Raw genomic sequence first — 23,961 nt, forward strand, 5'->3', positions numbered from 1 at the left:
GCTGCTCCAGGTATTGGAGCAGATTCCCCTGCAGCCTGTCAACAAATGGTGAGGCAGCTGTGCCCCTGCAGCACAGGGAGGACACAGGATCTCTATGCACCTGTAGCTCCTGGGGGAGCCCAGGCTGGAGCAGGAGGATGCCTGAGAGGAGGCTGTGATTCTGTGGGAGACCCATGGAGAGAGTAGATCTCACTGGAGCAGCCTGTCCTGAAAGGACTGCATCCTGTGCAAGTGTGACCCACACTGCAGCAGTTTGGGGAAGACTACTGCCCATGGGGTGGATTCATGCTGGCAGAGTTCATGCAGAAGTGGCCTGTCATGGGAGGGACCCCATGGTGCAGCAGGGGAACACTCCTCATCCTTTGCAGCAGAAGAAACAATGTGTGATGAACCGACTGTAACCCCCATTCCCATACACCTGCTGGGACAGGAGGTAGAGCTGGGAAGGAGGGAGATGTAGGGGGAAGTTGTTTTTAAGGTCTTATTTTACTTCTGATTATCCTGCTCTGATTTTGTTGGTAATAAATTTAATTAATATCTCTAATTCTAGCCTGTTTTGTCTGTGATGGTGTTTGGTGAGTGATATCTTCTGGTCCTAATCTGCTGCAGATCATCAGGACAATGAGCCGATAGGTAAGGCTGCGAAGATTGGAATAGCTCAGGTAGACTAAGGGTGGGAGCAAAAGGATGAGCTGTTTCTAGCCACAGGCCACTTCAGGACATCTAGGAAGGGGTGCAACACACAGATGGGCTCATCATTGAGCCATGTGGGATATAAACATGACACAAATGGAGTAAAGAGTGGATATTGTATTGAGTCTGGTTGAGCAGTTTGTTGAGTTTGTTTGAGTTTCCCTTAGCAGCCCTCAGCGCTTTCCATTCATAGTTAGAAAAGTGTTGATAACACACAACTGTTTCAGCTACTGCTAAGAAGTGCTGGCACAGCATCAGCACGGTCTCTAACATTCCCCATGCCCCCATAAAGGGGCTGAGAGGTGGCAAGATCCTAGGATAGGACACAACCAGGCCAACTGGTCCAAATTAACCAAAGGGATATTCCACACCATATAACATCAGCTCAGATATGAAAGCTAGAGTTAGAGAGTGTCCTGCGATGACTTTATGATACTGGTATCCCCAATTGTCTGGTTTATGTTATATATTAAGTTCTGCACCTTTAAGACTGGCTTTGAGAGCAAGAGAGGGGGAAGAAGAAGCTGCAGTTTGTGTTAAAGAAAAACATCACTCCCACACATCCCGCTCCTGGACTGTGGTGTCTGCAGCACGGACAGACGGCGGGACAGAGCTTCTCTCTGGTTTTTAGTTAGTTTTAGCTAGCTGAGGCAGAGGAGTTCCCTGGACCTTTGTTTTTTTTCTTTTTTTTTCTTGGATCTGTGCAAGCCTGCTCTGGATTGAACACCCAGCCAAACCCCGGGAGCTCACGCCTGTGGCCCACCGGAGCCTGGGCCTCGGCACTTTCCAACGCCAGAGGGACTGATAAGAAACTGAGCAAGCCGAGCTACACCACATGAAAAGGACTTTCTTCCTAGACTTGCCATCCCATCCAACAGCAAGAGGTTTTATTATTTAATATTATTCAATTTCTGTTAAATAAACAGCTTTTTCCACTTCTCTCCAAGAAATTTTTTTTCCCTTTCCCGGACCAGTTGGTGGGGAGGGGGCATTTCCCTGGGGAAATCCCCATTTAGAGTTTTCCTCCCTAATTTGCCCTAAACTAGGACAGAGAGGAAGAATGGGAGACATTTGTTATATAACAATGTTTGCCTTCTGGAGGAACTGCTACATGTGCTGAAGACCTTCTTCCTGGGAACTGGCTGAACATTGCTCACTACTGGTAAGCAGAGATGCATTTCTTTCCCCCTTTGCTTATGTGCACACAAGCTTTTGCTATTGCTTTAGTAAAATGCCTTATCTCAACCTACAAGTTGTTTTCTGTGTTATTTTTCTCTTCCCTGTCCTGCTGGGAAGGGAGTAATAGAGCACTTTGGTGGGCACCGGGAACCCATTACAAATACTTTTCCACTAGTGGTACTTTGAAGAAGAGAACAGTGACTGAGAAAGGCTTGAATAATTGAGATAATTTGCCTTCAGATATGAAACCCTGTGAACAGGACAGAAAGGTCTGCACTGTCAGCCCAGTATGCTCAGACAAACTGACAAGTCTGGCTCCCACTTGATTCAAGTCCTAAATCCCACACAAACAAACTCCCCCCCAAACCTCTCCCAACATAGGCCCTAGCTCTTGTAGAGATGACAGGCCTTAGGTGTCACCACTGCACAACATATTCACAGTTACCTGACATTTTGGGTAGGGTTCCACCTTTCTGATGGCAGCTCTCCACTTTGTGGGTCATCTACAGGTGGGTGAAGAATTGAAATACATACATCTCCATTCTGCAAGACAGAAAAAAGCACTGAGAATAGCTTGGCTGGAGGCTGAGGCCTGATGACTCATATCCACCATTCTGGCTGTCTTCTGATCAGTTTAATCTTGTTGATATGAACACTCAAGTGCCAATAAACACCAACAAGGGCTGGAAATGGTTCTGAAATCTTCTTGGACCTGCTTTATATCCAAGGGTTAGCCTGGCAAAAAGCCCAATATAAATTCAAGAGGTTTAAAGAATGTACTGAAGTTAGTAAAAATAGTAATAATGTAACATAAAACTAAATTGGTCTCCAGATAGCAAGTACTACTGTCACAGTGACACAAGCTTTAATCACAGGAAACACAAAGCAGGGTTAAAGAAAATTTGTGTTTCCATTGGTAGCTTGAGGAAAATTGATAGCCACAGGAAATTTTTGAATTGAAGGGTTTAATCACCATCTACTAGCTCAGGTATGAAAACATTACAGCTCACAGGACACAAGGATGTTGAACAGATGGTGAGGGGCAGGCTTACACAGCTCCCCTAGGACACAGCTGTTCAAAATACCAGACAAAAAAGCAGGAGATGCTCTCCAAAAGTTTCACTGGAAATCCCTTCCAGCATGCAACAGGAAGAATATCCTGGCAGCATATGGAAGCCATACAGCCACATAATCCTCAATATGTGTTCTACTCACCAGTGTTATGGCCTGAATATAGATTTAAAGCTCCATAGTGCCTATTTAAGAAAGGTGTCATCCCAATTCTCCATCAGCAACAACACTCTGACACAACTGCTATGTACAAGTGTGGGAGCAGTATCCACTCCAGCTGATATTCTCTGCTGAGGCAGACTCCAGGGACTCACATGGTACCAATGCCTTACTGCAGGACAAAGTAAAGAAGCAGATGAGGCCTCAGGCCAGCCAGCAGATACTGGCCTCTCCAGGCCCCATGGGCTTTGCTCTCCCTTGCAGCCAGCTGTGGGGTGAATCACAAATTCCTAGAGGCATCGCCACACCTTCAGTAGGCACAGCCCCAGCTGAAGGACAGCACTCATGGTGTCCCTTGCAACCCTTATCCAGAGCAAAGGCTGATGAAGGATCAGTTCTGTTCAGGACTCCAGGCTACCAGCTTCCCGCACACCTGGTCCCACGTCCTTCCAACACTGCTTGAGCACAGAGCAGGGCTGCTCACAGCAACAGCATCTGTGCCTTTGAGCCCAAGCCACTGATCACAGCTACAGATAGCAGCAGCTCACCTCGGGGGGTTGTGATCTGTATCCAGATTTCAGTGGTGCACTATTCACGCCAGGTATGCTAATCTACCAGGCCCCTTGTCACTTTGAAGCAGGTTTTAGTCAAGAACACAGCAAGGCAGCACCTGGAGCTGCTGAATTCCAAAGCACATACTTATGTTGCTGGAATAGTTTGCTTTAAGAAGGCAGTTTCCCTTTTAGGATGCCAACAGGCTTGTGAAATCTTGGAATTTTTTTAGTATCATTCCAAGGTGAAGTTAACTTTACTAATATTAGATTATGCTCAGTCTACTCTGCTTTTACAAATAATTTCCATTGGTTTTTCCTTTAACCTTTTCCTGGGAGAATGCAATGCTAGTGGCCCAGAGGAGGTAACTCAGCACTTGGAGAAAGTTCCTGAAGCAGTCAGGAAGAGTCTGGAAGGGCAAAGGTATAATGGGGCCTGATGAGGTCAGCACAAGGATTTTAGGGATCAGGACAGCCAGGGGCCAAGCCTTTCCCTACATAAATTTTTGAAAGACTGGCAAGGAGAATGGGGTATTCACCTGCCACTGAGAAATATCCTACACTTCTATCAGGACTGAGAACTGTTACATCATAAAAATAAAGAACAAGTGCATGCAGTTTTATCAAAGTTCAATTAGATGACCCAAATAAACAGAGATGGGAAAACACACATTGCTCAAGTCTCATTGCTCAGATTTGGAATGTCAGCCCCAGCCTCTCCATCTGCTGGTCCCCGCAGCAGATTCTGTAAACTGCTACTTTCTTTCATCTTCCTTGCACGAAGAGTTTTTTTTTGTCCCCCATCCTATTGAAAAAACCTCAAATCAAAAATGCTCTGCTGAGACAGTCTCAGTTTCATCTGGAGTTATTCCAGTGCCTCATCTTCATTGCTTAAATGTTGTTTCCAAAACAGCCTGCAAGCTGCTTCAGATTCCCTCAGCTACAAGAAATACTGCTATGAACACAAAACACAAGGTTGAGAGTTTGTGTACATCAAGAGCAAACCCAAAATACACCTGTCAAGTTTTGGGTTAGTTCCTCCTGCTGCCTTCAGTTGTTTCTAGTCAATTTTTCATTTTTCTCACCAGGACTGGGAGAGGTCATTTCCAAGGCTTGTTTTTGTATATTTCATTTTGGTAACCACTTGCCACTCACCTCCTGCATGAGGATTTCCAGATTCAGAATCAATACCCACAGTACAGGTCTGCAATTATCTGAGGATTTCAAAGTTGTCTTTATTTATAGATCAAAATTCCAGGTAACTGAAATAGAGCCTTAAGGAGAAACACCATCCTTGGCTACAGGAAAGATCTTCTGCCAGATACAAAATCCACATCAGAAAACTGTCAGATAACTGGTTTGAGGATATGGACTTAGGGCAATCCTCTGGGTCAGTCAATAATTAAGAACTATTAAGAACTATTAATAATTAAGAACTATTAAGAACTATTCTGTTCTGCACTGAAGTTTGGCACAGTTTCTAGCCATTTATTACTAAGCCATCAGTGCAGTTCTCACCACAATATTTGAAGCACACCCATTCCAAGCTGGGCATTCAGCAGCAATAACTTATCAAAAAGGGCTTTCCAAGCCCAAACCATCAACTGAAGCATTTGTTCACAGGATTGAGAGAATGACATTCCTGTTTCCAGGTGGGTTCAAAGGAAGCCTGCAGAACCTCTCATAAGAAAACCTCTGATAAAGTGAGAGACCTGCACCAACAGGAACATTTTCAAGTCCTTTAGCTCCCAAAACTATAGAACCAGTGCTCCTTAGCAGGTTGACATTCTTCTAGAATACCTGAAAGTTCAGCTAGGATTTGGCTGACCTCCAGTAAAAGTCAAGTTTTGAACCAAATAGGCCTTCAGCCTTCAAATACAGCCCTATGGAACTGGGTGATATTGAACCAATTGCTTCTATTTAGAATTATTCATCTTCTGTACCTGCTGTGTAGTTTTACTGTGATCCAACTGCTGACAGTCCACAGCCTTGACTACCCGCTTAAAATAACCCATACACACACTGAGTTTAAGGAAGCAGAAAGTTCTCTCATACACCATAGAAAAAGTTATTTAAAAAGCACCTTACCTCGTAAATGTTGGGGTGCCACATTTTGGTCAGGAATCTGAAGGTAGGTGGTGAATATGGATAGTCAATAGGAAATTTAATGTGAGCCTGAAAAAAAGCAGAATGTATTAGCTATGAAACAGAACAAAAAAGACCAACAAGCAACAACTACAGTGAAAAGACTGGGGAAAAATTCATTAAGGCTACAAAATTGCTCATTTTATAAACCAGTGCCCAAGTGGCCCCACAGTATAACTCTATGCAACTTCAAACGAGCAAAACACTAACTGAACAAGAGAAATCGAAACACCTAGGCTGGTAATGCTCAGAAAACAAGCCAAAACTCATTTACCATGTCCTAATTCAAGAAGCACTATTCAACAGCTGCTGTTAAAACAAGGCAAAATATACTGGAAAAGTTTTAACTTGAGACAGCACTGCTCCCTTTTTGAGCTCAAAAGCAGACTAAAAAAATGTTTACTAAGCTGAATAGACCTGTTTTATATTTGCCTGTACAAATATTTAAAATTACTCTTCCCACAATGAAAAAAAAAGTTACGTAACTTGCTCTAGTTATTTTGCCTTTCTTTGAAAGTTAAGCTGCTCCATCCACCTGTGTTTCTAATACTATATTTTGCCACCACAGGCTTTTGTTGAAGTCTCAAAATCATCCATGTCTGTTTAATATATCAGTGCACCTTGACAAATACTGATGGGCAGTGACAGCAAACATCTTGCAGTGGTCAACAACCATCTGTGGGGCACAACTTCGAGTCGAGTCGGTTGTGGGAAGGCTTTAGAGATCCTAGCACTGGAATTTAACTTCTCTGTGCTGTTCTGCTGTACAATAGCAGTCTGAATATGGACTGATCAAGTGTCCAAAATACTTCTCTCTGGAAGGTGGACTTGCACACTGCTTGCTGTGCTGTGGAGTACAAACCCTTTCCTTGGAACTGCTCAACTCACCGAAAAGTCCTATTGCAAGCCCAGCAAGGGATGCCCAGAGAAGCATCTCCTGGTCCCTCAAACACAGCCAGGCTCATTTGCAACTGAGAATGCAAAAAGAGATCCCAAAAGCGAGATTTGTATTTATTCTGGTTTGAGACAAATTTAGGAGGAAATCTAGTCATCCTAGGACAACATGGTAAGAGCAGAATTCCAGGTCACTCTCTTCCACTTAAGTACCTAACTGTACCACTTGTTCAAGAAGAGAAACTTTGGGAAGTTCTGTTCCATAGTACACAGAAGCAGACAACCAAACAAATCGATTACAGAACTGTTAAGTACCTGCCTACAGTATCAGCACACACCTTTGCCTTACAACCCAAATTTTATGGGATCAGAGTGCCACGTAGTCAAGAAGAGAAGGTTTTCTATTCACCTTTATGATAGAAATTCACCAGCTCACATGTCCTTATGGTCTCAAGATACCAACTCATGAATGTATGTGGGCATGTTACAGCAGCACTGAGTCCTCACCCTACAGTCATTTGTCACAGAACACTGACAGCCAAGAGATTTATGATCCACTTAAACAATCCCATAGTTTAAGGCCAGTTGTATGAATAGCATTGCTCCAAGAGCAGTGAGTGATTGGCTCTTGTCAGCACACACTGCTGCAGCAAGGACACACCTGGGTCACAGCATGCCACCCTGCACTGTGATGGGAGCAGAGATCTACCCAGGGAAGGACATAATCACTCCAACTCAAGTGCTTGCGTCATATAGCTAAAGACTCCTCCAGACACTGGGGTTTTCCCAAGAAAGCCCATTCCTCTGCTTACACACAGTTTTGTGAAATGTAAGACCTAAAATAGCAAAAAGACTGAGATTAAAAATGCAAGAGACAACAAAACTCAGTGCTGAGCTACCTACAAGATGCCTTAGCAAAATCTGTCTTCTACACAGCCACTGCTTCCAGGTGACCAAAACAAAAAGCGTTATACCAGCAGACTACCAGCACTGCCATGCTTATAACTCATATAGATGCTCAAGGAGTGCAGGTTTCATTCCTCCCAGTAAAACCATTTTCATTCAAATTGTCTAATCCTGAGGGGTTTGTCTCAACAAGGCCACTCCAAAAGCTGAGCCTGAGGCACCACTATGTGTCTATATGTGATGCAGACTCCTGCAGAAGCTATACATCCTGAAAGACTGTTCCAAATTTCTAAATCCTGCTTGACAAACGGTGTTCTTTATTAGAAAAGGACTAGCTGCCTACAATAACTATCACTATGGAATGCAGTGTTGTGTCACATGAAGGATTCTCTTGAGCTCTAGGAACAGAAAAGGCAACTGGAGAAATAGAGACATCTTTCCTTCCCCCATACAGACAGCTAAGAACCTAGCTTCCCTGTAATCCACCATATATTTAGAGAAAGCAGTCACATTACAGGGTGATCAGCAATTTCTAACTAGTCTGTAGCTCTTTAGCACATTGAGATTCTGTACTGGAACATAAAGCAAGTGAGGCTTCTCTACAAACCTGATTTCAGAGTGAAAAGCCTCTAAAACAGAAAACCTCAAGTTACAGGCAGGGATTTTTCCCAAACAAAAAGAGCACCACTGTCAGGTCCCCATGGTGAGATCATCCAGAATTTGAAAGTGAAACCAAACACTTTTCCAGGCCATTACAAACAGGTTTGAGAGAATTACCTCATCTCTTCTGCTAGAGAAACCAAGAAGAAAGTTACGTAAGCCTACTCTGCTCTCATTGAATGCTATTTGAGTTTCTGTGTGGGTTAAGCAAGCCAAGAACTTCCAAGACAAGCTGCAAGACTGCTTGCAAAGATGCAGCAACAGCCAGTTTTTTTCCCCTCTGGAAGCCTGCTTCTAAACATGTTTAAAAAAAAACCCAAAAATGACCAAATTAAGCAATAAACCTAATTTTAAATAGGGTTCACAGAATAGTTTCCCCCTACAGTTTCACTGATATAAGCCAAAAAAATCTGTCAAACTTAGCCAGGCTGCTAGGTACTAGAGAGTGGCAGAGTTTTCAGGGAGCTTGTTGTTAGCTCAGTTACAGCCACACAAACTAATTTACGAGGACTAAAGATGCAGCTCAGTTCCCCCCTGCAAGTTCCAGTTACTGCATTCACCATGTGCCTGACTCCTCAAACTGAGCTTAGACAGAACAAAACCAATCCTATTTTGTTGCTGATTTTAGCCAGCTTCATGTCATGGCTCCTTGACATAACTGAACATACTCAAAACCCAGGAAGGTAAAGACCAATCACTAATCAACCCTTTTCTCCCTTCCCCAGTTTGTAACTGGTCATGGTTATAGTCCCTAGAAGAATAAACTCTTCTACATAGTCCACCTTGGGAGAAGATACAGCCCTTTTCAGACATTTACTGCCACAAGAACTTCAACTTCCAAATTACACCATAGCAGATATTTTAAGAATATTGCTACCAGCATAGTCACTCAGTTTCCTATTTTACTGCTCCCCTGCATCTTCAACAGAGATTACACTTCAGCTTTGTTAATTTTCTTTAAATTGGATAAGACAAAGGCACAAGTTCTGTTATATATGCCAGAAAAATACATGGTCTCACTAGATCTTATGTGACTGAAAATAATATCCTATTGTTTCTGCCAACCACTGAATTATTCACTGATTCAGTCACTATGAATAACTATTACAGCAACTTTGTTTCTTGAGATCTTGCCACACACTTGACTCAACATTTATACTTGGGTCACAACTACTCCAAGCACTCCAGGCTTGGGGCAGAGAGGCTGGAAAGCTGCCTGTCAGGAAAGGACCTAGGGGACCTGGTTGACAGTGGTTGAACATGAGCAAGCATGTGCCCAGGTGGCCAAGAGCATCCCGGTCTGGATCAACAAGTGTGGCCAGTGGGACTAACACAGGCGGGACTCCCTCCTACTCTCAGTCCTTGCTCCAGCCTAGCTGTAAATGACACTTCAGGAGACTGACACTAATTTTATACACCCATCTCAAGCCGACAAAACTGAGATCCCTGATTATTAGGCAGAAAGGGAAGGAATGTTCAATCCCTCCTACCTGCCCAGCGCAGATAGGCCACGGGGGGAGTGCACACATTTCTTGGAAAGCCACCAGGATCACAACTGATCAGATCTGAGAATAATTTGGAACACCAGCAGCTTTTATAGTGGCCAGCAGAAATTGCAGCTGCTTGGTGTTCCTGGAAGTGCCATTTAGAGATTATTTTTATTTTAAAATATTACAAGCTTAATGCCAGCCCCTCTAAAACTCCACATTAGTGATGGTAAGGACCTTTAACAAATTCTGTTTAAGATCAGATACAAAGGAAGAGGTTTGAGTTTTTAAACTATTTTGCTGTTATTTGTAATTACCTGCTACAGCAAATCCAGATAAGCTCCTATTTGACTTTGTGCTGGTACCACCGAGGTTTCTTAGAGATCACCCACCTGCCCTGGTAGACTCACAGACAGCACAAGGACTCCTCACCTTCCTTCTTAAGGGGCACAACCAGGCTTCCCCACTGTGCTCCTGCTGACTGCTCCAAACACTGAACATGCAAGAAAGGTGGGAACAGGAACTACAGGCCCCTATCAGCTGAAGCATTTGTATCTAATCCCACAAAATGCCCTTTTCTTGCTTCCGGTGCATCACGCATTTATACCATTCATTTAACAGAATCTCCTCTTCCACATTAAGCCTGGATTAGTGCATGCAGGATTAAACTCTATGTGCTGGAAAGCATGTTCAGTAGAGGTCAGCAGCCAGTAACAGCAGCCAGTTTCTCACAGCAGTGAGATTTAAAGCACCTCAGTATCATCCAGCTCACAACATGTTAAACAACATTATAGCCAGTCCCACTGCACTGTCAACTACCTGGTGAGGTAAAAATGAATGTAGGGCAAACACTGCTATTTCAGCTCCATTTATGATTTATGACCTACGTAATTTCTCGTGGCAGAGCTGGGTGCTAGCCTGGTACTTTAAACCCAGTTATTGCTTCATTTCCCAGCAGCACTGTATCAGTGTTTATCGACATATGTTATGCTTTCAGAGAACAGGAGCACATCTCTGATCCAAGATAAGTGACCAGGTCACGGAAGTCTTGTGCTTGGTGCTATAGTGGCCATAAGAACAGTAACAGCAGAAAACCCTATATCTCTCATTACCTGCACTGTTTCATAAGGAATTTAAATCACAAAGATCTCAATGTGAAGAATGAACTAGATCTCATGAGAGAGACATGAAGCATCTAAACGAAAAAGAAAACAGAGCCAAAATTCAGCACAGCAATGGTGAGTCAAGAAGTAAGGCTAGTTTACACAATCAAGAGACTGGTTTGACAGGCACCAGCCCATTCTTGTTTCACACTAAATCATATCTTGTGCACATTTCCTAATTCAGTTATCTGGGACACTACTAAATCTGTTGTTTTCAGTGGAAGGCTTCCTCTGGTACAAACTAGATTTCCTTTTACCAGAACTTCTAACAGTAAGATGTTATTAAATATTTATCTTTAATATAGTATCTGCAATGTTCATGAAGTTGAGATTGTTGGCAAGTCATGCAACCCAGACCAAAGCAGGTAAAGGGAGGATTACAAGAGCACCCACCTACACTCACAGCTAAGCTAACAACTGCCAGGTCCACTTCCACTGCTTTGATTGTCAGTTTGACTTTTCCTGATGCTATAGAAAGTGCTATCATTTCAATAAGTGCAGGAGATACAACATCCAGCAAGAGATACTGAGTTGGAAACAGTGAAACTGAAACAACAAAATATTTATTCTTTAACCTGCCAGTTTTCAGCCAGCTTTTGCTCTTCTCTCCTATCTCATCACTGAAAAGGCCATTACTAGCAGCTATGTAAGACACATCACCAAACAGAATTACTTGATCCTCTTCCACAAGGCAAGCTGTTGGTTCAACAGCTTCACTGAGCTTTGACACAGAGGCTAAACAATAAAGCAATTTCAGTTTCCCATAAGAGAAAGCTGATGTCATATTAAGGTTTACATATTTTCCCAGGAATTCCCATGCTGAAATATTAGGAGATTCCACCCTCAATTTAAACACCTTCACTCCAGGATCAGGCCTGATTTTAGGAGACAAAAAGATTAAGATGGAATACATTAGAGACTGTGACAGGCCAGATGTTAGGAGATTTCTGCCATGGCTGGAGGTTTTGTGTAGAGATTTGCGCTCTTGGATCTGATGCTTTCAGGGTGCCCACAGACTGTACACAGGCTTGAAATCGGGGTAACTGTGTGTGTGCTATGTAGAGAGGCTACTCTGTGTGACTATTTTCCAGGCAGAAACAGATGACTCAGTTCTTATTTATATCTGTACAAACACACCGACTTCCCCATTTAGACAAAATAGGAAGAATAACTCCAAATGTGTGAAACTTAAGTTTCCCTGTGCAGCCTGATATTTACTGAAGAAGCCAGAGATACTTGGGGATACTACATCTAAAGTTTAAACCAAATCACACATCTCCTCTTATGTCTTTGCTTCAGAGTGGAAGCTGGGACTTGAAATACCCTATTGAACATATAAGTGAGCATGCTGGTACTTGAACTGGTAAAGCTCTCACACGAGCATAACTCAGTTTCTGTCCACCTCAGATAATGCAATTACCCATCTCTTTCCATTTGTAAAAACAATAGTTTTTCTGGAGCAGTGATGGGAATTTTTGAGACTGCTTATTCAAAGTATCATGGTACATTATTGGCATATCTGGCATCATGTGTGGAAGTCCTCCAATTACATACATAGAAGGTTGTCATTTTGGGCACCTCTCTCTACTTGCTAGGCTTCAGGGTCCAGAAGACTGTCTCTTAGTAAGAACTGAATTAGCCTACGACATCTTCAGTATTTTGTTCAATCTCAGTTTGGAATTTAACTTCACTGGGTAAGTAATCAATATTTTCTTGAAGCAGATTTACACAGGCACATCTATGGAATGGCTGACTGAGAGACAGCATGATATAATTCATTCTTACCCTGGTAATTATCAGTGGGATTAATTGACAGTGGGGTTAAGGGCACTCTCAGCAAGTTTACTGATGACACTGAGCTCTGAAGTGCAGTCACACTCTGGAGGGAAGGGATGCCATCCAGCAAGACCTGTACAGGCTGGAGAGGTGGGACTGTGCAAACTTCATGAAGTTCAACAAAGCAAAGTGTGAGGTCCTACACTGGATTGTGGCACACCCACAAAGAAGTGGGTGATTGAAAGCAGCCTGGCAGAGAAGGCCTGGGGGTGATGGTTGATGAGTAACTCTGTGTGAACTGGCAGTGAGCACTTGCAGCCCAGAAATCCAAATGTGTCCTGGGACAAATCCAGAGAAGTGAGGCCCACAGGTCAAAGGTGGTCATTCTCCCCTCTACTCTTGTGACATCCCTCTTGGATTACTGCATACAGTTCTAGTGCCCCCAGCACAGAGAAGGACATGGGAAGTGTTGAAGCAAATCCAGAGGAGGGCACAAAGTTGCTGAGAGAACTGGGGCACCTCCCCTATGAAGACAGACTGAGAAAGTTGGGGCTGTTCAGCCTGGCAAAGAGAAGGTTGTGTGGAAATCCCATAGGAACCCTCCAGTATTTGAAGAGGCCTATGCTGAAGGTGGAGAAGGACGCATCATCTGGAACTGCAGATGGGACAATGAGTAATGGGCACAAACTGAAAGAGGGAAAATTTAGGTTGGCTATTAGGAGCAGATTCCTTACTGTGACAGTGGTGAGACACCGGGACAGGCTGCCCAGAGAAGCTGCAGATGCCCCATCCCTGCAAGTGCTCAAGGCCAGGCTGGATAAGGTTTTGAGCAACCTGGTCTGGTGGGAGGTGTCCCTGCCCACAGCAGGGGGGTTGGGACTGGATGATCTTTAAGGTCCCTCCCAAACTCTTAGGTTCTGTGATTAACTGGTGTCAAAACACATCTCAATTTTCAATAACATTGGACAGAGTGTCTGTGAACTCACCTATTCATTCCAACATTTGCAACTTCACCAAAAAACAGTAGATTGTTTTGTTGCTCTGTGAAGCAAGACATTTGTATCTGCTGAGTGATGTCCAAACTAGCTCAATGTGAGAACACCCTTTCCTTCAGCCTGTTTTTACTATTTTTAGCCAATTATTTAAACAAGTACCATTCATGAGTCAGTGAATGACTAATTGCCTTGATTCTCTTCCTATGCAAGCCAGGCTAGATGCAAGAGGAAAGCTCTCCTCAAGGGACAGCCCATCTCATGTTTTGCTGAAAACACAGGGCAGGTCTTGATGCAGTCACCTCTTTCATAAGCAGCAAGGAGAAAGACATATTTATAGCATTTTAAGTGTAAACCCTAGCACTGTGCTGCAGTGTTACACAACTTTGCATTTCCCAGCATGGCAGGCAGCAGCTCTCTGACGAGACTTCCTGAGGTGGCATACCAGCAGCCTTTCTTTAAATAAAGGACACTGGCTTCTGGAAGGTGAATGACAGTGCTCAGGAACTGCAGCTGAAATCTTATCTATGCTGGCTGCCATGCAGAAGCCAACTAAGCACTCGTGCAGCCTTGTCACTTGTTTTTCAGCCACTGCATTACTGATCATAAGCCCTCCTGCTTGGAGCTCGACACAGGCACTAAATCTAGGCAGACTGAGCAGTAGCAATCAAGTCTGCTGGACTGTGCCACTTCTAATAGTAGTCTTCTACTACCTCCAAGCAATCAGACAAAATAGCAGCACCATCTCCTAGAGTGGAGACCCAATCAGCAACCTGTTGGTCTAGCATAGCCCCATCCAGAGTACAACCCATCTGAAAAGTGTCTTTGATCCTGCACAAGTGATACATGCCCACTAGCTGGCCCCTGCCCAGCATCCTCCAGTGCACTGCAGGAGCCAGCATTGTGTCAGAAAGTATTTGCTAGAGAGAAGCTTTTATCTGAGACACAAAGGCAAATTTTCACATTATTGCATGATGCACTTCTCAGCTTCATTATCATGGGCTGCTCCAACCAGACCAAGTATGAAGTTTTAGCTTGGACAAATGCATTAGCTAATACATCCTTGTTCCACAGGCTATTCTTTCTACAGTAACAGGTTTTGGGTGGGCTGTTTTTGCTAGTGAGGAGTCAAATTAAAGAGGCATTAGCTGGGAAACGCAAATTGGCGAATCTATACTACTACAGAGGCATTCAACATTCTGTCGTTCTTCACCTCTTTTCACCCCTGCCTTGTGCTTCCGAGGATTTGGAGGTCACAGCATTACAACCAGTATAACTTTACTATGGGTACACAAGAGAAAAGTACAACACTGAAGTGAAGACTAGCATTAATATTTCTACCTCTGTTCCAACTAGCTGCTATGTCAATTACTAATACAACATACAGATAAAGCCAGAAACCTCAATTTGCTGAAAAATCTCCTGAAAGAGCCAGCAAAAGGGAGCAAAGCAGGTTGAGTCATCTGCAGTGCAGCATAATTTAAGGTATCATTTATACTTCTTATAAAAGCAGAACTACTGCAGTCAAACAAGCTTGGTACAAGAATACACAGCCTTGAAATTCAAGCTTGTATTTAATTAATTGGAACCATTAAGTTTGAAGACATACCAGGCGAGAGTAGCAGTCAGGAAGAACCACTTAAGCCTATCACAGGCTAAGAGGATTAAGGTCAAAGCAAAAAATTAATGAGACAGGTGTAAGATGAGAATACAGGAACAGGATTTTATCATTTAGACAAAGAAACATGGAATGTGTAGGAAAAGTCAAAGGAAAGTTGTACAATTGTGTGACTAAAAGCAATCCTTAAAGTAGCCTTCATATAATGCACTATTTCCTGACCATACAAAGAAAGGATCTGAAGGGAAATTAGAATTAATTTAATTTTTCTTCCTGCATTTTAGCATGTCACATATATTGCTCTTGATTCAAAGTGTCATATCTGACTTAACTTTAGAAGCATTTTGTGTGACAGATCACATATAAGTGGCCTAACTGCAAAGATAAGACAAGATCTATGGTAGATCTACAGTCTGCTCTTAGTAAGAACCAGAATGCTGCTGAAAAAAAAAAACAAACCCAAACCCAACTATGGGGATAAAAGCAGGCCAGTCTAAGGTAAGTAACAAAATCAACTGCAATATAAGGCTCACAGCAAGAACTCTTGCAAGAGGTGCTGCATTTATAAAGATTTGGAGGAAGAGGTGATATCGCAAGGAAAAAAAAAAAGAGTACTTCCAGACAGAACAAATTTTCTATTGTGAAGTATCATTTTCTGCTTAGACTCTTCTGGTATCTACCTTTTTATGATTCTTGGATAACTTATTTTTCAGCTCTGCTTTTCAAAGTCTTAGATGTTTAGCTGGATGCTAGAGACAAAATATGACTTTCCAAAGCATTCTTATGTGTACAGCGGTAGCCACATAGCAACTTCGTACGTTGAAGCCTCCTCAGAAACCAGGCATGTTGCCTTCCCGCAAAGACTAATCCAAAAGCTCCTCCACTTTCTCAATAACAGTATCATCAAATGTAATTACCTGTGACTACAGAGACCACTTATAAGAATGCACACTGTGTCTGATAGCTCAAGTACAGGGCTCCAGCACGCTTCCACACTCAGAAAATGCAGCATCCATACAGTCAGTTTGGAAACTGGGTTCTCTTATTCCACTCAGAGAAAAATGATACCCACACATCTGCAAAAAAATAATACTGAGCACTAGACTTCACTGTGTATGGAATAAGCCAAGGCTACCAAACCCTAAGACTGGCAAGAATAAACAATTCATCCATATTTGTATGCTGGACAATCCCACAATGATACTCTTTCCTGTCTCATCAGATTAATTCTTGAAAACTTAAGTCTTCATGTTGTTAGGCTGTTAGATAAGAAACACTGCACCTGATACACTCTATCAAATTACAGTGCAGTAATAAGCATTTTGCAGCAAAAGTCAACAGTGTTTTATAAGTATAGCCCTGTCATGGAAAACTTATCCCCAGTTACACAATGAAGCTTGTGAACCATAAAATAACCCGGGCTGGTATTTAAAGCCTTATCAATGCTAGGATAAAATATGTTTGTGTTAAAAGAAAATTATTTGCCCTCACTCACCATTAAATATTTTTGTGAACTATTTTTCCACCTACCAGCAAGTAACACAAGCTTCTAGGTGCTGATGCTTTAAGATTCATCAGTAGTTAATAACCAGTAGCTATTTGAAACAGATGTTTTGGATTCAGCCATAGTACCAAGAGAACGGCTGTATTTTGATGTAAAAAAAACAATTTAAGTCACTGCTTGTAAAGAGATGTTACAGTGACAGATCCAGACATCTGCATGCAACTTAGAGTATAAACTGCTTCCTGCCACAGAAATGAATCCAAAGCATGACTTGGAGGAGCCTCTAGTGGTGATAAAGTAGATGTGATTATGAATTAGCAGATGCTCAAGGATAAGCTAAGAGCCTTGCTGGCATTCACGTAGCCTACAGACACACGACTCCTAGTCAAGTTATGAGCAATGCAATCTGCAACCCACACACAAGCACTTGGGATCAAGTAGGATGATTTCAGTAGTGCTCTACCTACAAGTTTTGCCTTGGCTTGATTCAATAAGGGAACCCAAGCAGCTTTCTTCTTGACCTCTTCAGCTTGTAGGCAACATTTAGTGCGTAAACTGAACAAAGGTATATCCTGACAACTTGTTTAATCTCTTTCAGACTAATATTTTTTGCAGGGAGTAGATGCACAACATCCTGCAGCAGAGAGTTCTACAGTTTTAACTACATACTGTTTAAAAAAAAAATTTTGTTTTGACTCACTTCATAGTTCCATTTAACGCATATTCATTCTTGAATTGGGAAGACAGTAAACCATCATCCTCTCTTGACTTTTTTTGGTTTAATGCATGTCTTTATAACCCATAATTGTACCCCTCCTCAATCACTACCTCAAGAATTTTGACAGTTTTGTAGGAGGAGCAGTTTTGGTACCAGTTTTCTCCAATAAGTTATACTGACACAGACAGACCACTATTTTAAAATAAACTGTGTCTATGCACACAAAAAGCAAGGCTGTGTAAGCCTTGCACTGCAGAAACACATCCTTTGAGCAATTTTACAGTGACATTAGAACAGTTTCTTCCACAGGTAACAACACTGGAGAATGTTTGGTTGCTGCAAAAGGACTTTTCCAGAGAGTGAACTTTGATAATATCAGCTGGAAGCAGTTCTGTTTGAACTCCATTTGGCAAGGCCAGCAGGTGTCATTAACTGTGGCGTTTCTCCAATCTTGTGACCTGTTGCAGCCACACTGATGTGGCAAGTAACTGGAAAGCTGCTTTCACTCTTTCAGGAGGCCCAGTAACATTACTCTTTCTGGTAAGCATTAATACTGATGCAATACTTCCTTTAGCCTAGCACAAAAGAAAAAAAAAACACCTGCATTTGGCCATTTGGCTGCATTGACTCACATACCATTTAGGTTCCTGTACAAGCCCTTAAAGAAGTGGAGCATCTGGCATTAAGCACTGAACTAAATAGCCAGCTTTTGTTTGTAGTTACAAGGTTCAGATCCTGAAAAAGTTAATGCTGTTTCAGCAATTTGCAACAACAATTGCAGGCCAGACGCTGTCAAAGTACTTCAGAGGTTTGCTTTTTAGCAGCTGAGAGATTTGGCTGACAACCACAGGTCTCTATCTTTCCTACACTCCTTCTGATATGCAAAGTAGACTTTCCCCCATATCAAATAATTAATAGAACTGGTGCCGATTTCTATTATCCCAAATACTACCAAACTTATACAACTGTTTGCAGAGTAACTTAAAAGCCTTCTACACATGATTGGTATGATTATAGCAATTCCAGTTGTCAGGGCTTGTTTTAGATGGCCTGGATATAATGAAACAAAAAGAATACAGCCTTTGAGGTATCCTGTGCCTAGAAAATAATAAATAAAATAGTAAGCATTATTTAAATTATAAATATAGGAAACTATGTTGCTATGTTAGACCTCTGGATGAAAATTATACTGCAAAATGAGTGGAAGACAAAAAGAATTTCTTTACCCTTATATTGCTTACAAAACTATACTTTAACAAGGTTAGATTATTATTTCTGCACAGAATTCATTTCCAGGGAAAAAAAAAAGGAGTTCTGCAGATGCTACTGTGGAACAAGATTACAATGATGTGCATTTACGAGCTCTGTATGTCTTGGCAGATTTGAAGGGAGATCACAGCATTGGCTGGGATGGAATAACACCACAAGGTGACCAACAGGAGTCAACTGTTTTCCTGCAGCTGCTTTACTCTGTGCTGCTCTCAGCTGCTTTTCTCTATAGGAACAGCTACAGGATGGAAATTTTAGCCTAAGAAAAGCTTTATGCTGTGAGTTTTCAGTTTTAAAAGTATCTAGCCCTACTGGCACACAACAGCTCACAAAAAAATCCCAGGTTATGCACCCATGTAATACTACAAAGAGTTTTGAGAAACATATGGTGGGGGGGTACCTTCACTGTAAGGGTAGTGAAGTGGGAGACAACTGCACAAACTCATTCCAAGCAGCCTGCCAGAAAAGACTTCTACAAAAATCCTTTTGATCCTATTCTTGGATATCCAGTATTATTTACTAGAGCTGCTGCTCAGTCCCTCCTACCCCACCTTGGCCCAGTTTTTACTGCCTCTAAGGAAAAGCATTTTCAGATGAGCAAAACTGTCTCCATCAGACACTGCAACAGCAGTGACCTTCAGTGGCACTGATGACAGCCTGTGGAGTAAAGTATCAAATCCAAGAGTCTTCTTTGCTATGCTAAAAGGATTATGCATTTCCAGATCCAGACAATTTGCCTCCCCATCCCTCCAGTCCTGAACTGGTCCTATGAAAAAGATTGTGAACTTTAGGAACAGCCCCATTGATTCCTATAAAGTAGACTGAAGTAGGATTTTGGGTGACCTGTGTAACATACACTCACAAAAACACTGCCAAGACAGACCTCAGCCATACCATCACACATTTTATGCATCAGGCACACAAACAGCTCAACTAAGCAACACAACTGTGTAAAGATCTCTGTACATGTGACCTTTAACATTACCTTTGCCTGCTCAGCTTTATGCTGTTCTATAGCCAATATTAATGGATTTGGTGCAACACAGAATATCCTGCAGATGTCCAGAACTACTTGGATTTTAACTGTTTCACTGGAAGCAGAGGACTATGTCATGCAAAGTCCAGCAAGCTTACTTTTTATAAGGGCAAACACCTGAAACACAGTAACTGTCAGACTTTATAGTACAAAGTCGTTCCATGACATGGTAGCACTTTTTCCCATGCACCAAACCCATGGACAAGGAACATCACTAGTGCCCATTTTAATCTTCACACAAGTATTATCATATTGAACGTGTTAACTTTAATTAAAATAATCACACTGCTCTTATGAATGGGCATACGTCTTGAAGTACAATAACAAAACCAAACCTCCCAGGTTTTTTTCTTACAAAACACTTCAGTGCACCTGAACACACCCAGAAGCAATGCTTACATATCAATATGTACATCTTACTACAAAGATGCTTTGCAATAGCAGCAGAGCTCTCCTCCCCTGCACAGCAACACTAAGTAATCACACAATGATGAGAGAATCCCGTTTAAATCCCACTTTGCACCCACTTATCGGAATATAGTCATGAATACCTACTCTAATAGGACTATTTTCAGAGCTTTTTAGAAACATAATTATCACCTTTGGCATCAATTAGGTCAGCAGAGGTTGGTGCTTTCTGAAACCTGCTGGAGAAGGAGATAGCACATTTATCACTGTCATGTGAATTTAAGAGAGGAAATCAAAGCCATTACTATCCCAGGAAGTTGCAGAACTCACATATAGTATTTACAACATCAATTATTTATGTTTTCGTTTCAACTCCAATTTAGAAACAGAGAAAGTGAAAAAAAATTCTCAACGAGGATCCTAAGCAGGGTACCTTTAGCTGCTTATTTCTTCATGCTCAGTCTTGTCCCTTCTCAACCACAATGCTGCTGAAGGACTTTAAAGTGTTTTAACTTCAGTCCATTATCAGTATGACCAACATTAAATATATGTGTTCAGGCTTATCAGTAGGGCAAGGATCTGTCTCCCAAACAGCCTGCAATTCAAGACACCCAACAGGGTTTCAAATTAGCATGCTGTGCTTTGAAGTTCAGAGAAGTTATCCTCTCCACCCCAAGGAATTACCACCACAAATGGGAAGAGATTTCCTTAAAATTCCTGTTACAGAAACTATGCAAGATTTGTTCTGAAGGTTACTGTTCCATATTCACTATGTCAAAAGAAAAGCTCTAAGAAAGATTGCTTTTCAATGGACTTTTTGATATTTGAAGAGCTAAGGTCAGAGCTTGCTAACTTGAAGCATCAGTATAAAAAAGTAAGAAATCATTTAACTCATATAGGTATTAAAAGTATCAGAAGGCTTGACAAGTTATCCCCTATCTCATTTTAAGACAGGCATTGACTTTAATATGTAACATTGCCAAGAATCCTTAACCTTCCTAACTGGGTACTTGAGCGCTAGACAAGCAGATGCCCTGTACCTACCACAGAAAGCAGAGGGAATGATAAAGACCCTTGCCTTTGACTGTGTCACCAGCCTTCAGCTTCATGTGCTACAAAATAAATTACACCATATTGATTTTGCTAATCCATTCCAAATATGGTACACTTCAAACAAACCTGCAATGTAAGTTGATTAGACAATACTGACAAGCCAGTCAATGAGTCCAAGAGCAAAAAGGAAACAACATCTAATCTGTTCATGGCTTCTGCTCTGGTATCCCAGGAAACCAGCTGCAGCTGCTTGGTTCAAGTTGTGTACTTGGCAAAAATGTCTGCAATCCCACTCTAATAACCAGCATTTTCACAACTGCTAAGCAATGTGCGCATGGCAGAGCAGCAGCTCCTCTACAGAATCTTGAGCATGAACTGCACATGCAGAAGCACGGTATGCCTGTGGACCCAGGGCACTCCCATCTCAGTAATGTTTTTATTAGGTCATCAGACCCCTACCTATCACATGAGATTTCCAGGGACATCAGTATAAAACCCACCTCACTTGCACAAAAAGTTCCATAATGAAGTACAGTAGCAGGGGAGCTATCATGGTATCACAAGCTAAATGATCATTTAGTTCACTTCCTTGGAACCACCTTGCCACGCCTTGGTGATCAAACACAAGAAAACTTCCTTCATTTTATTAACACATTTATCCTGTCCCCAAAATGTAAACAAAAAGCGTAAGATTGAGTGTTTTCTACATAGTAGTTTAATTATTTTCTACTTGGTAGTATTTTGTGATTTTGATGTCTTGACAGCTATTCGTCCTCAGCAACTGACCTATTTGATCATTAACTTGGTCTAAATCACCTAGAATAATCTAAGATCCTATTTATTTTAGGTACTATGTGTGCCATTTTAGTCTGTCACTTCACAGCCTTGAAGCACTTAGCTGTCTGTACAGGGAAGATTCAGAGAAGACACCAAACCGACTGCCCACACTCCAGAAGTCAGCATTCAGGACTCCTAGATTCCTCTCAGAGGATGCTTTCAGAAAGACATATATATCCCAGTATTATTTCTTTATGTCCTACACAGTTCAACTGGTACTTCTAAACTGTCATAATGCTAGATTAAAGGAGGCTGTGGGAAAATTAACATACATAAGGTTAACTGAGAACTATTTTCCTGCTAATACAAAAGATCAGGAGTACTAAGCTATACTCTGATATTCTTAGTCGAAACACTCTGCAGAGACGCCAGGTGAGCCTCTGGTGTCTCTCTCAGGCAGACAGGCTGCCATTCTACATTCAGCGTCTCATCTGCTTTTGCTACCAACTCCTTGCACAAATGCTTGTATAATTTACAGTGGATGACCAAACTATATTTTAAACCTTTCTTTTATTGTTCTTTTTCTCCCCATCAAAATACACAGCAAGTTTAGCTGCCTTAAGTATTTTATTAAAACCTATCAGGCAGTATCAAGGACAAAACAGTGGACTGAACAGACAGAAGCAATTGTGATCTAGTACATAAGTCAGTATTGGAAAGGGCAATAAATTAAAATACGACAGTTTGATTCAAATATCAACTGCTGGAAGTAAACTCTTATTAGTGCCAAAGTCTGATTTGGAGATTCTTTCAAGCTCATTTTCCATGTAGTCAGCTTCACTGTGCTGTAGCACTGTTATCCCAAAATGGTTTTTCACCTACTATGCAAGAGGCTGATCCCCACACAGAGTTGAGGTATTTGATTTATTTACAGTTCTGTGCAGAAATGAGGACTGGTGGTGAATCCACAAAGCTAGCACAACAACTATCAAAATCTTTCATTATTTATACATTTTAGCAAACAAAGGCATTAATGTTCACTGGCTACAAGTTACAGAGTTCCCTCATTAGTTAGTATTCTATCTTCTATTAGTTAAATTATTCCCTCACTTCTCAGAGCACACAAACTAATTAACAATTCTCTTTTCTTGAGTCAGTGTGTTCCTTTGCCCAGTGGTCCATGAGTTGGTGGTCCTAATCTTCCCTTGCCAGAATTATTTTTATCCAGTTGGAGATGATTTCTCAGTTGCTGACTTTATTAGTTTCTTCCTTATCTTGGGAGTTCTGCCAAATGTCCTTGTGGCTGGTAAACTGTATTTTTTGTGCCCACTATCAGTGGTACATCCTGCTTCCCAAGCTTTATTAATCTCCCCCTAGGTCTGAGAAAATTGAAGCATGTCAAGCCCTAAACCTTAATAAGGCCATTCCACAGACAAATAATGTACCCTTCTCACACCTGGAGATCAGTATGAAGAGCCTGTCAACAATGAGAAGGCACTTTGGAACAACAGAAAATGTTACAGTGAGCTCATTAAAGCACTGAGAAAGCTCAAGGAGTACTAGATGTTGAGCACAGGTGAAAATTAGTTGTAAAAAGACATTAAAGATGTAGCTTGGACTTCTCAGTTGAGCAGGGAGACTTCAATTCCAAGAAGGTATTGCAAAGAGGAAGGGACATCCTTGTAAACTTAATGGTTACAGTTGTCCAGCATAGTAGAAAGTATCCACTCTAGCATCTCATAAACTTCTATGGAACTAACTTCAAATTATCTCTGAAAACCCGAGCTTGTGTTCAGTTTTTTCTCACTAGTGAAGATTCCCTACCTCCCCACCTATGTTTGAACACCACCAGGTATCTTCTCAGTATCAAGCTTGCTCACTACTTCCATGCTTTCCCTGCAC

The 23,961-nt window shown here is 41.8% G+C and overlaps 1 protein-coding gene across 1 annotated transcript in view; it reads right to left on the reverse strand.

Annotated features, from left to right (window-relative positions):
* Window positions 1-23,961, reverse strand: part of LOC131592684 (ubiquitin-conjugating enzyme E2 R2) — a 54,038-nt gene that overhangs the window by 8,579 nt on the left and 21,498 nt on the right. The window contains exons 2-3 of the mRNA XM_058864365.1: window positions 5,742-5,828; window positions 2,318-2,415 (exon numbers count right to left, since the gene is read on the reverse strand). Of these exons, the coding sequence (XP_058720348.1) occupies window positions 2,318-2,415; window positions 5,742-5,828 (185 nt within the window). The remainder of the gene's footprint in view (window positions 1-2,317; window positions 2,416-5,741; window positions 5,829-23,961) is intronic.

The sequence above is a fragment of the Poecile atricapillus genome, chromosome Z, assembly GCF_030490865.1.
Source record: "Poecile atricapillus isolate bPoeAtr1 chromosome Z, bPoeAtr1.hap1, whole genome shotgun sequence".
Taxonomy (NCBI): domain Eukaryota; kingdom Metazoa; phylum Chordata; class Aves; order Passeriformes; family Paridae; genus Poecile; species Poecile atricapillus.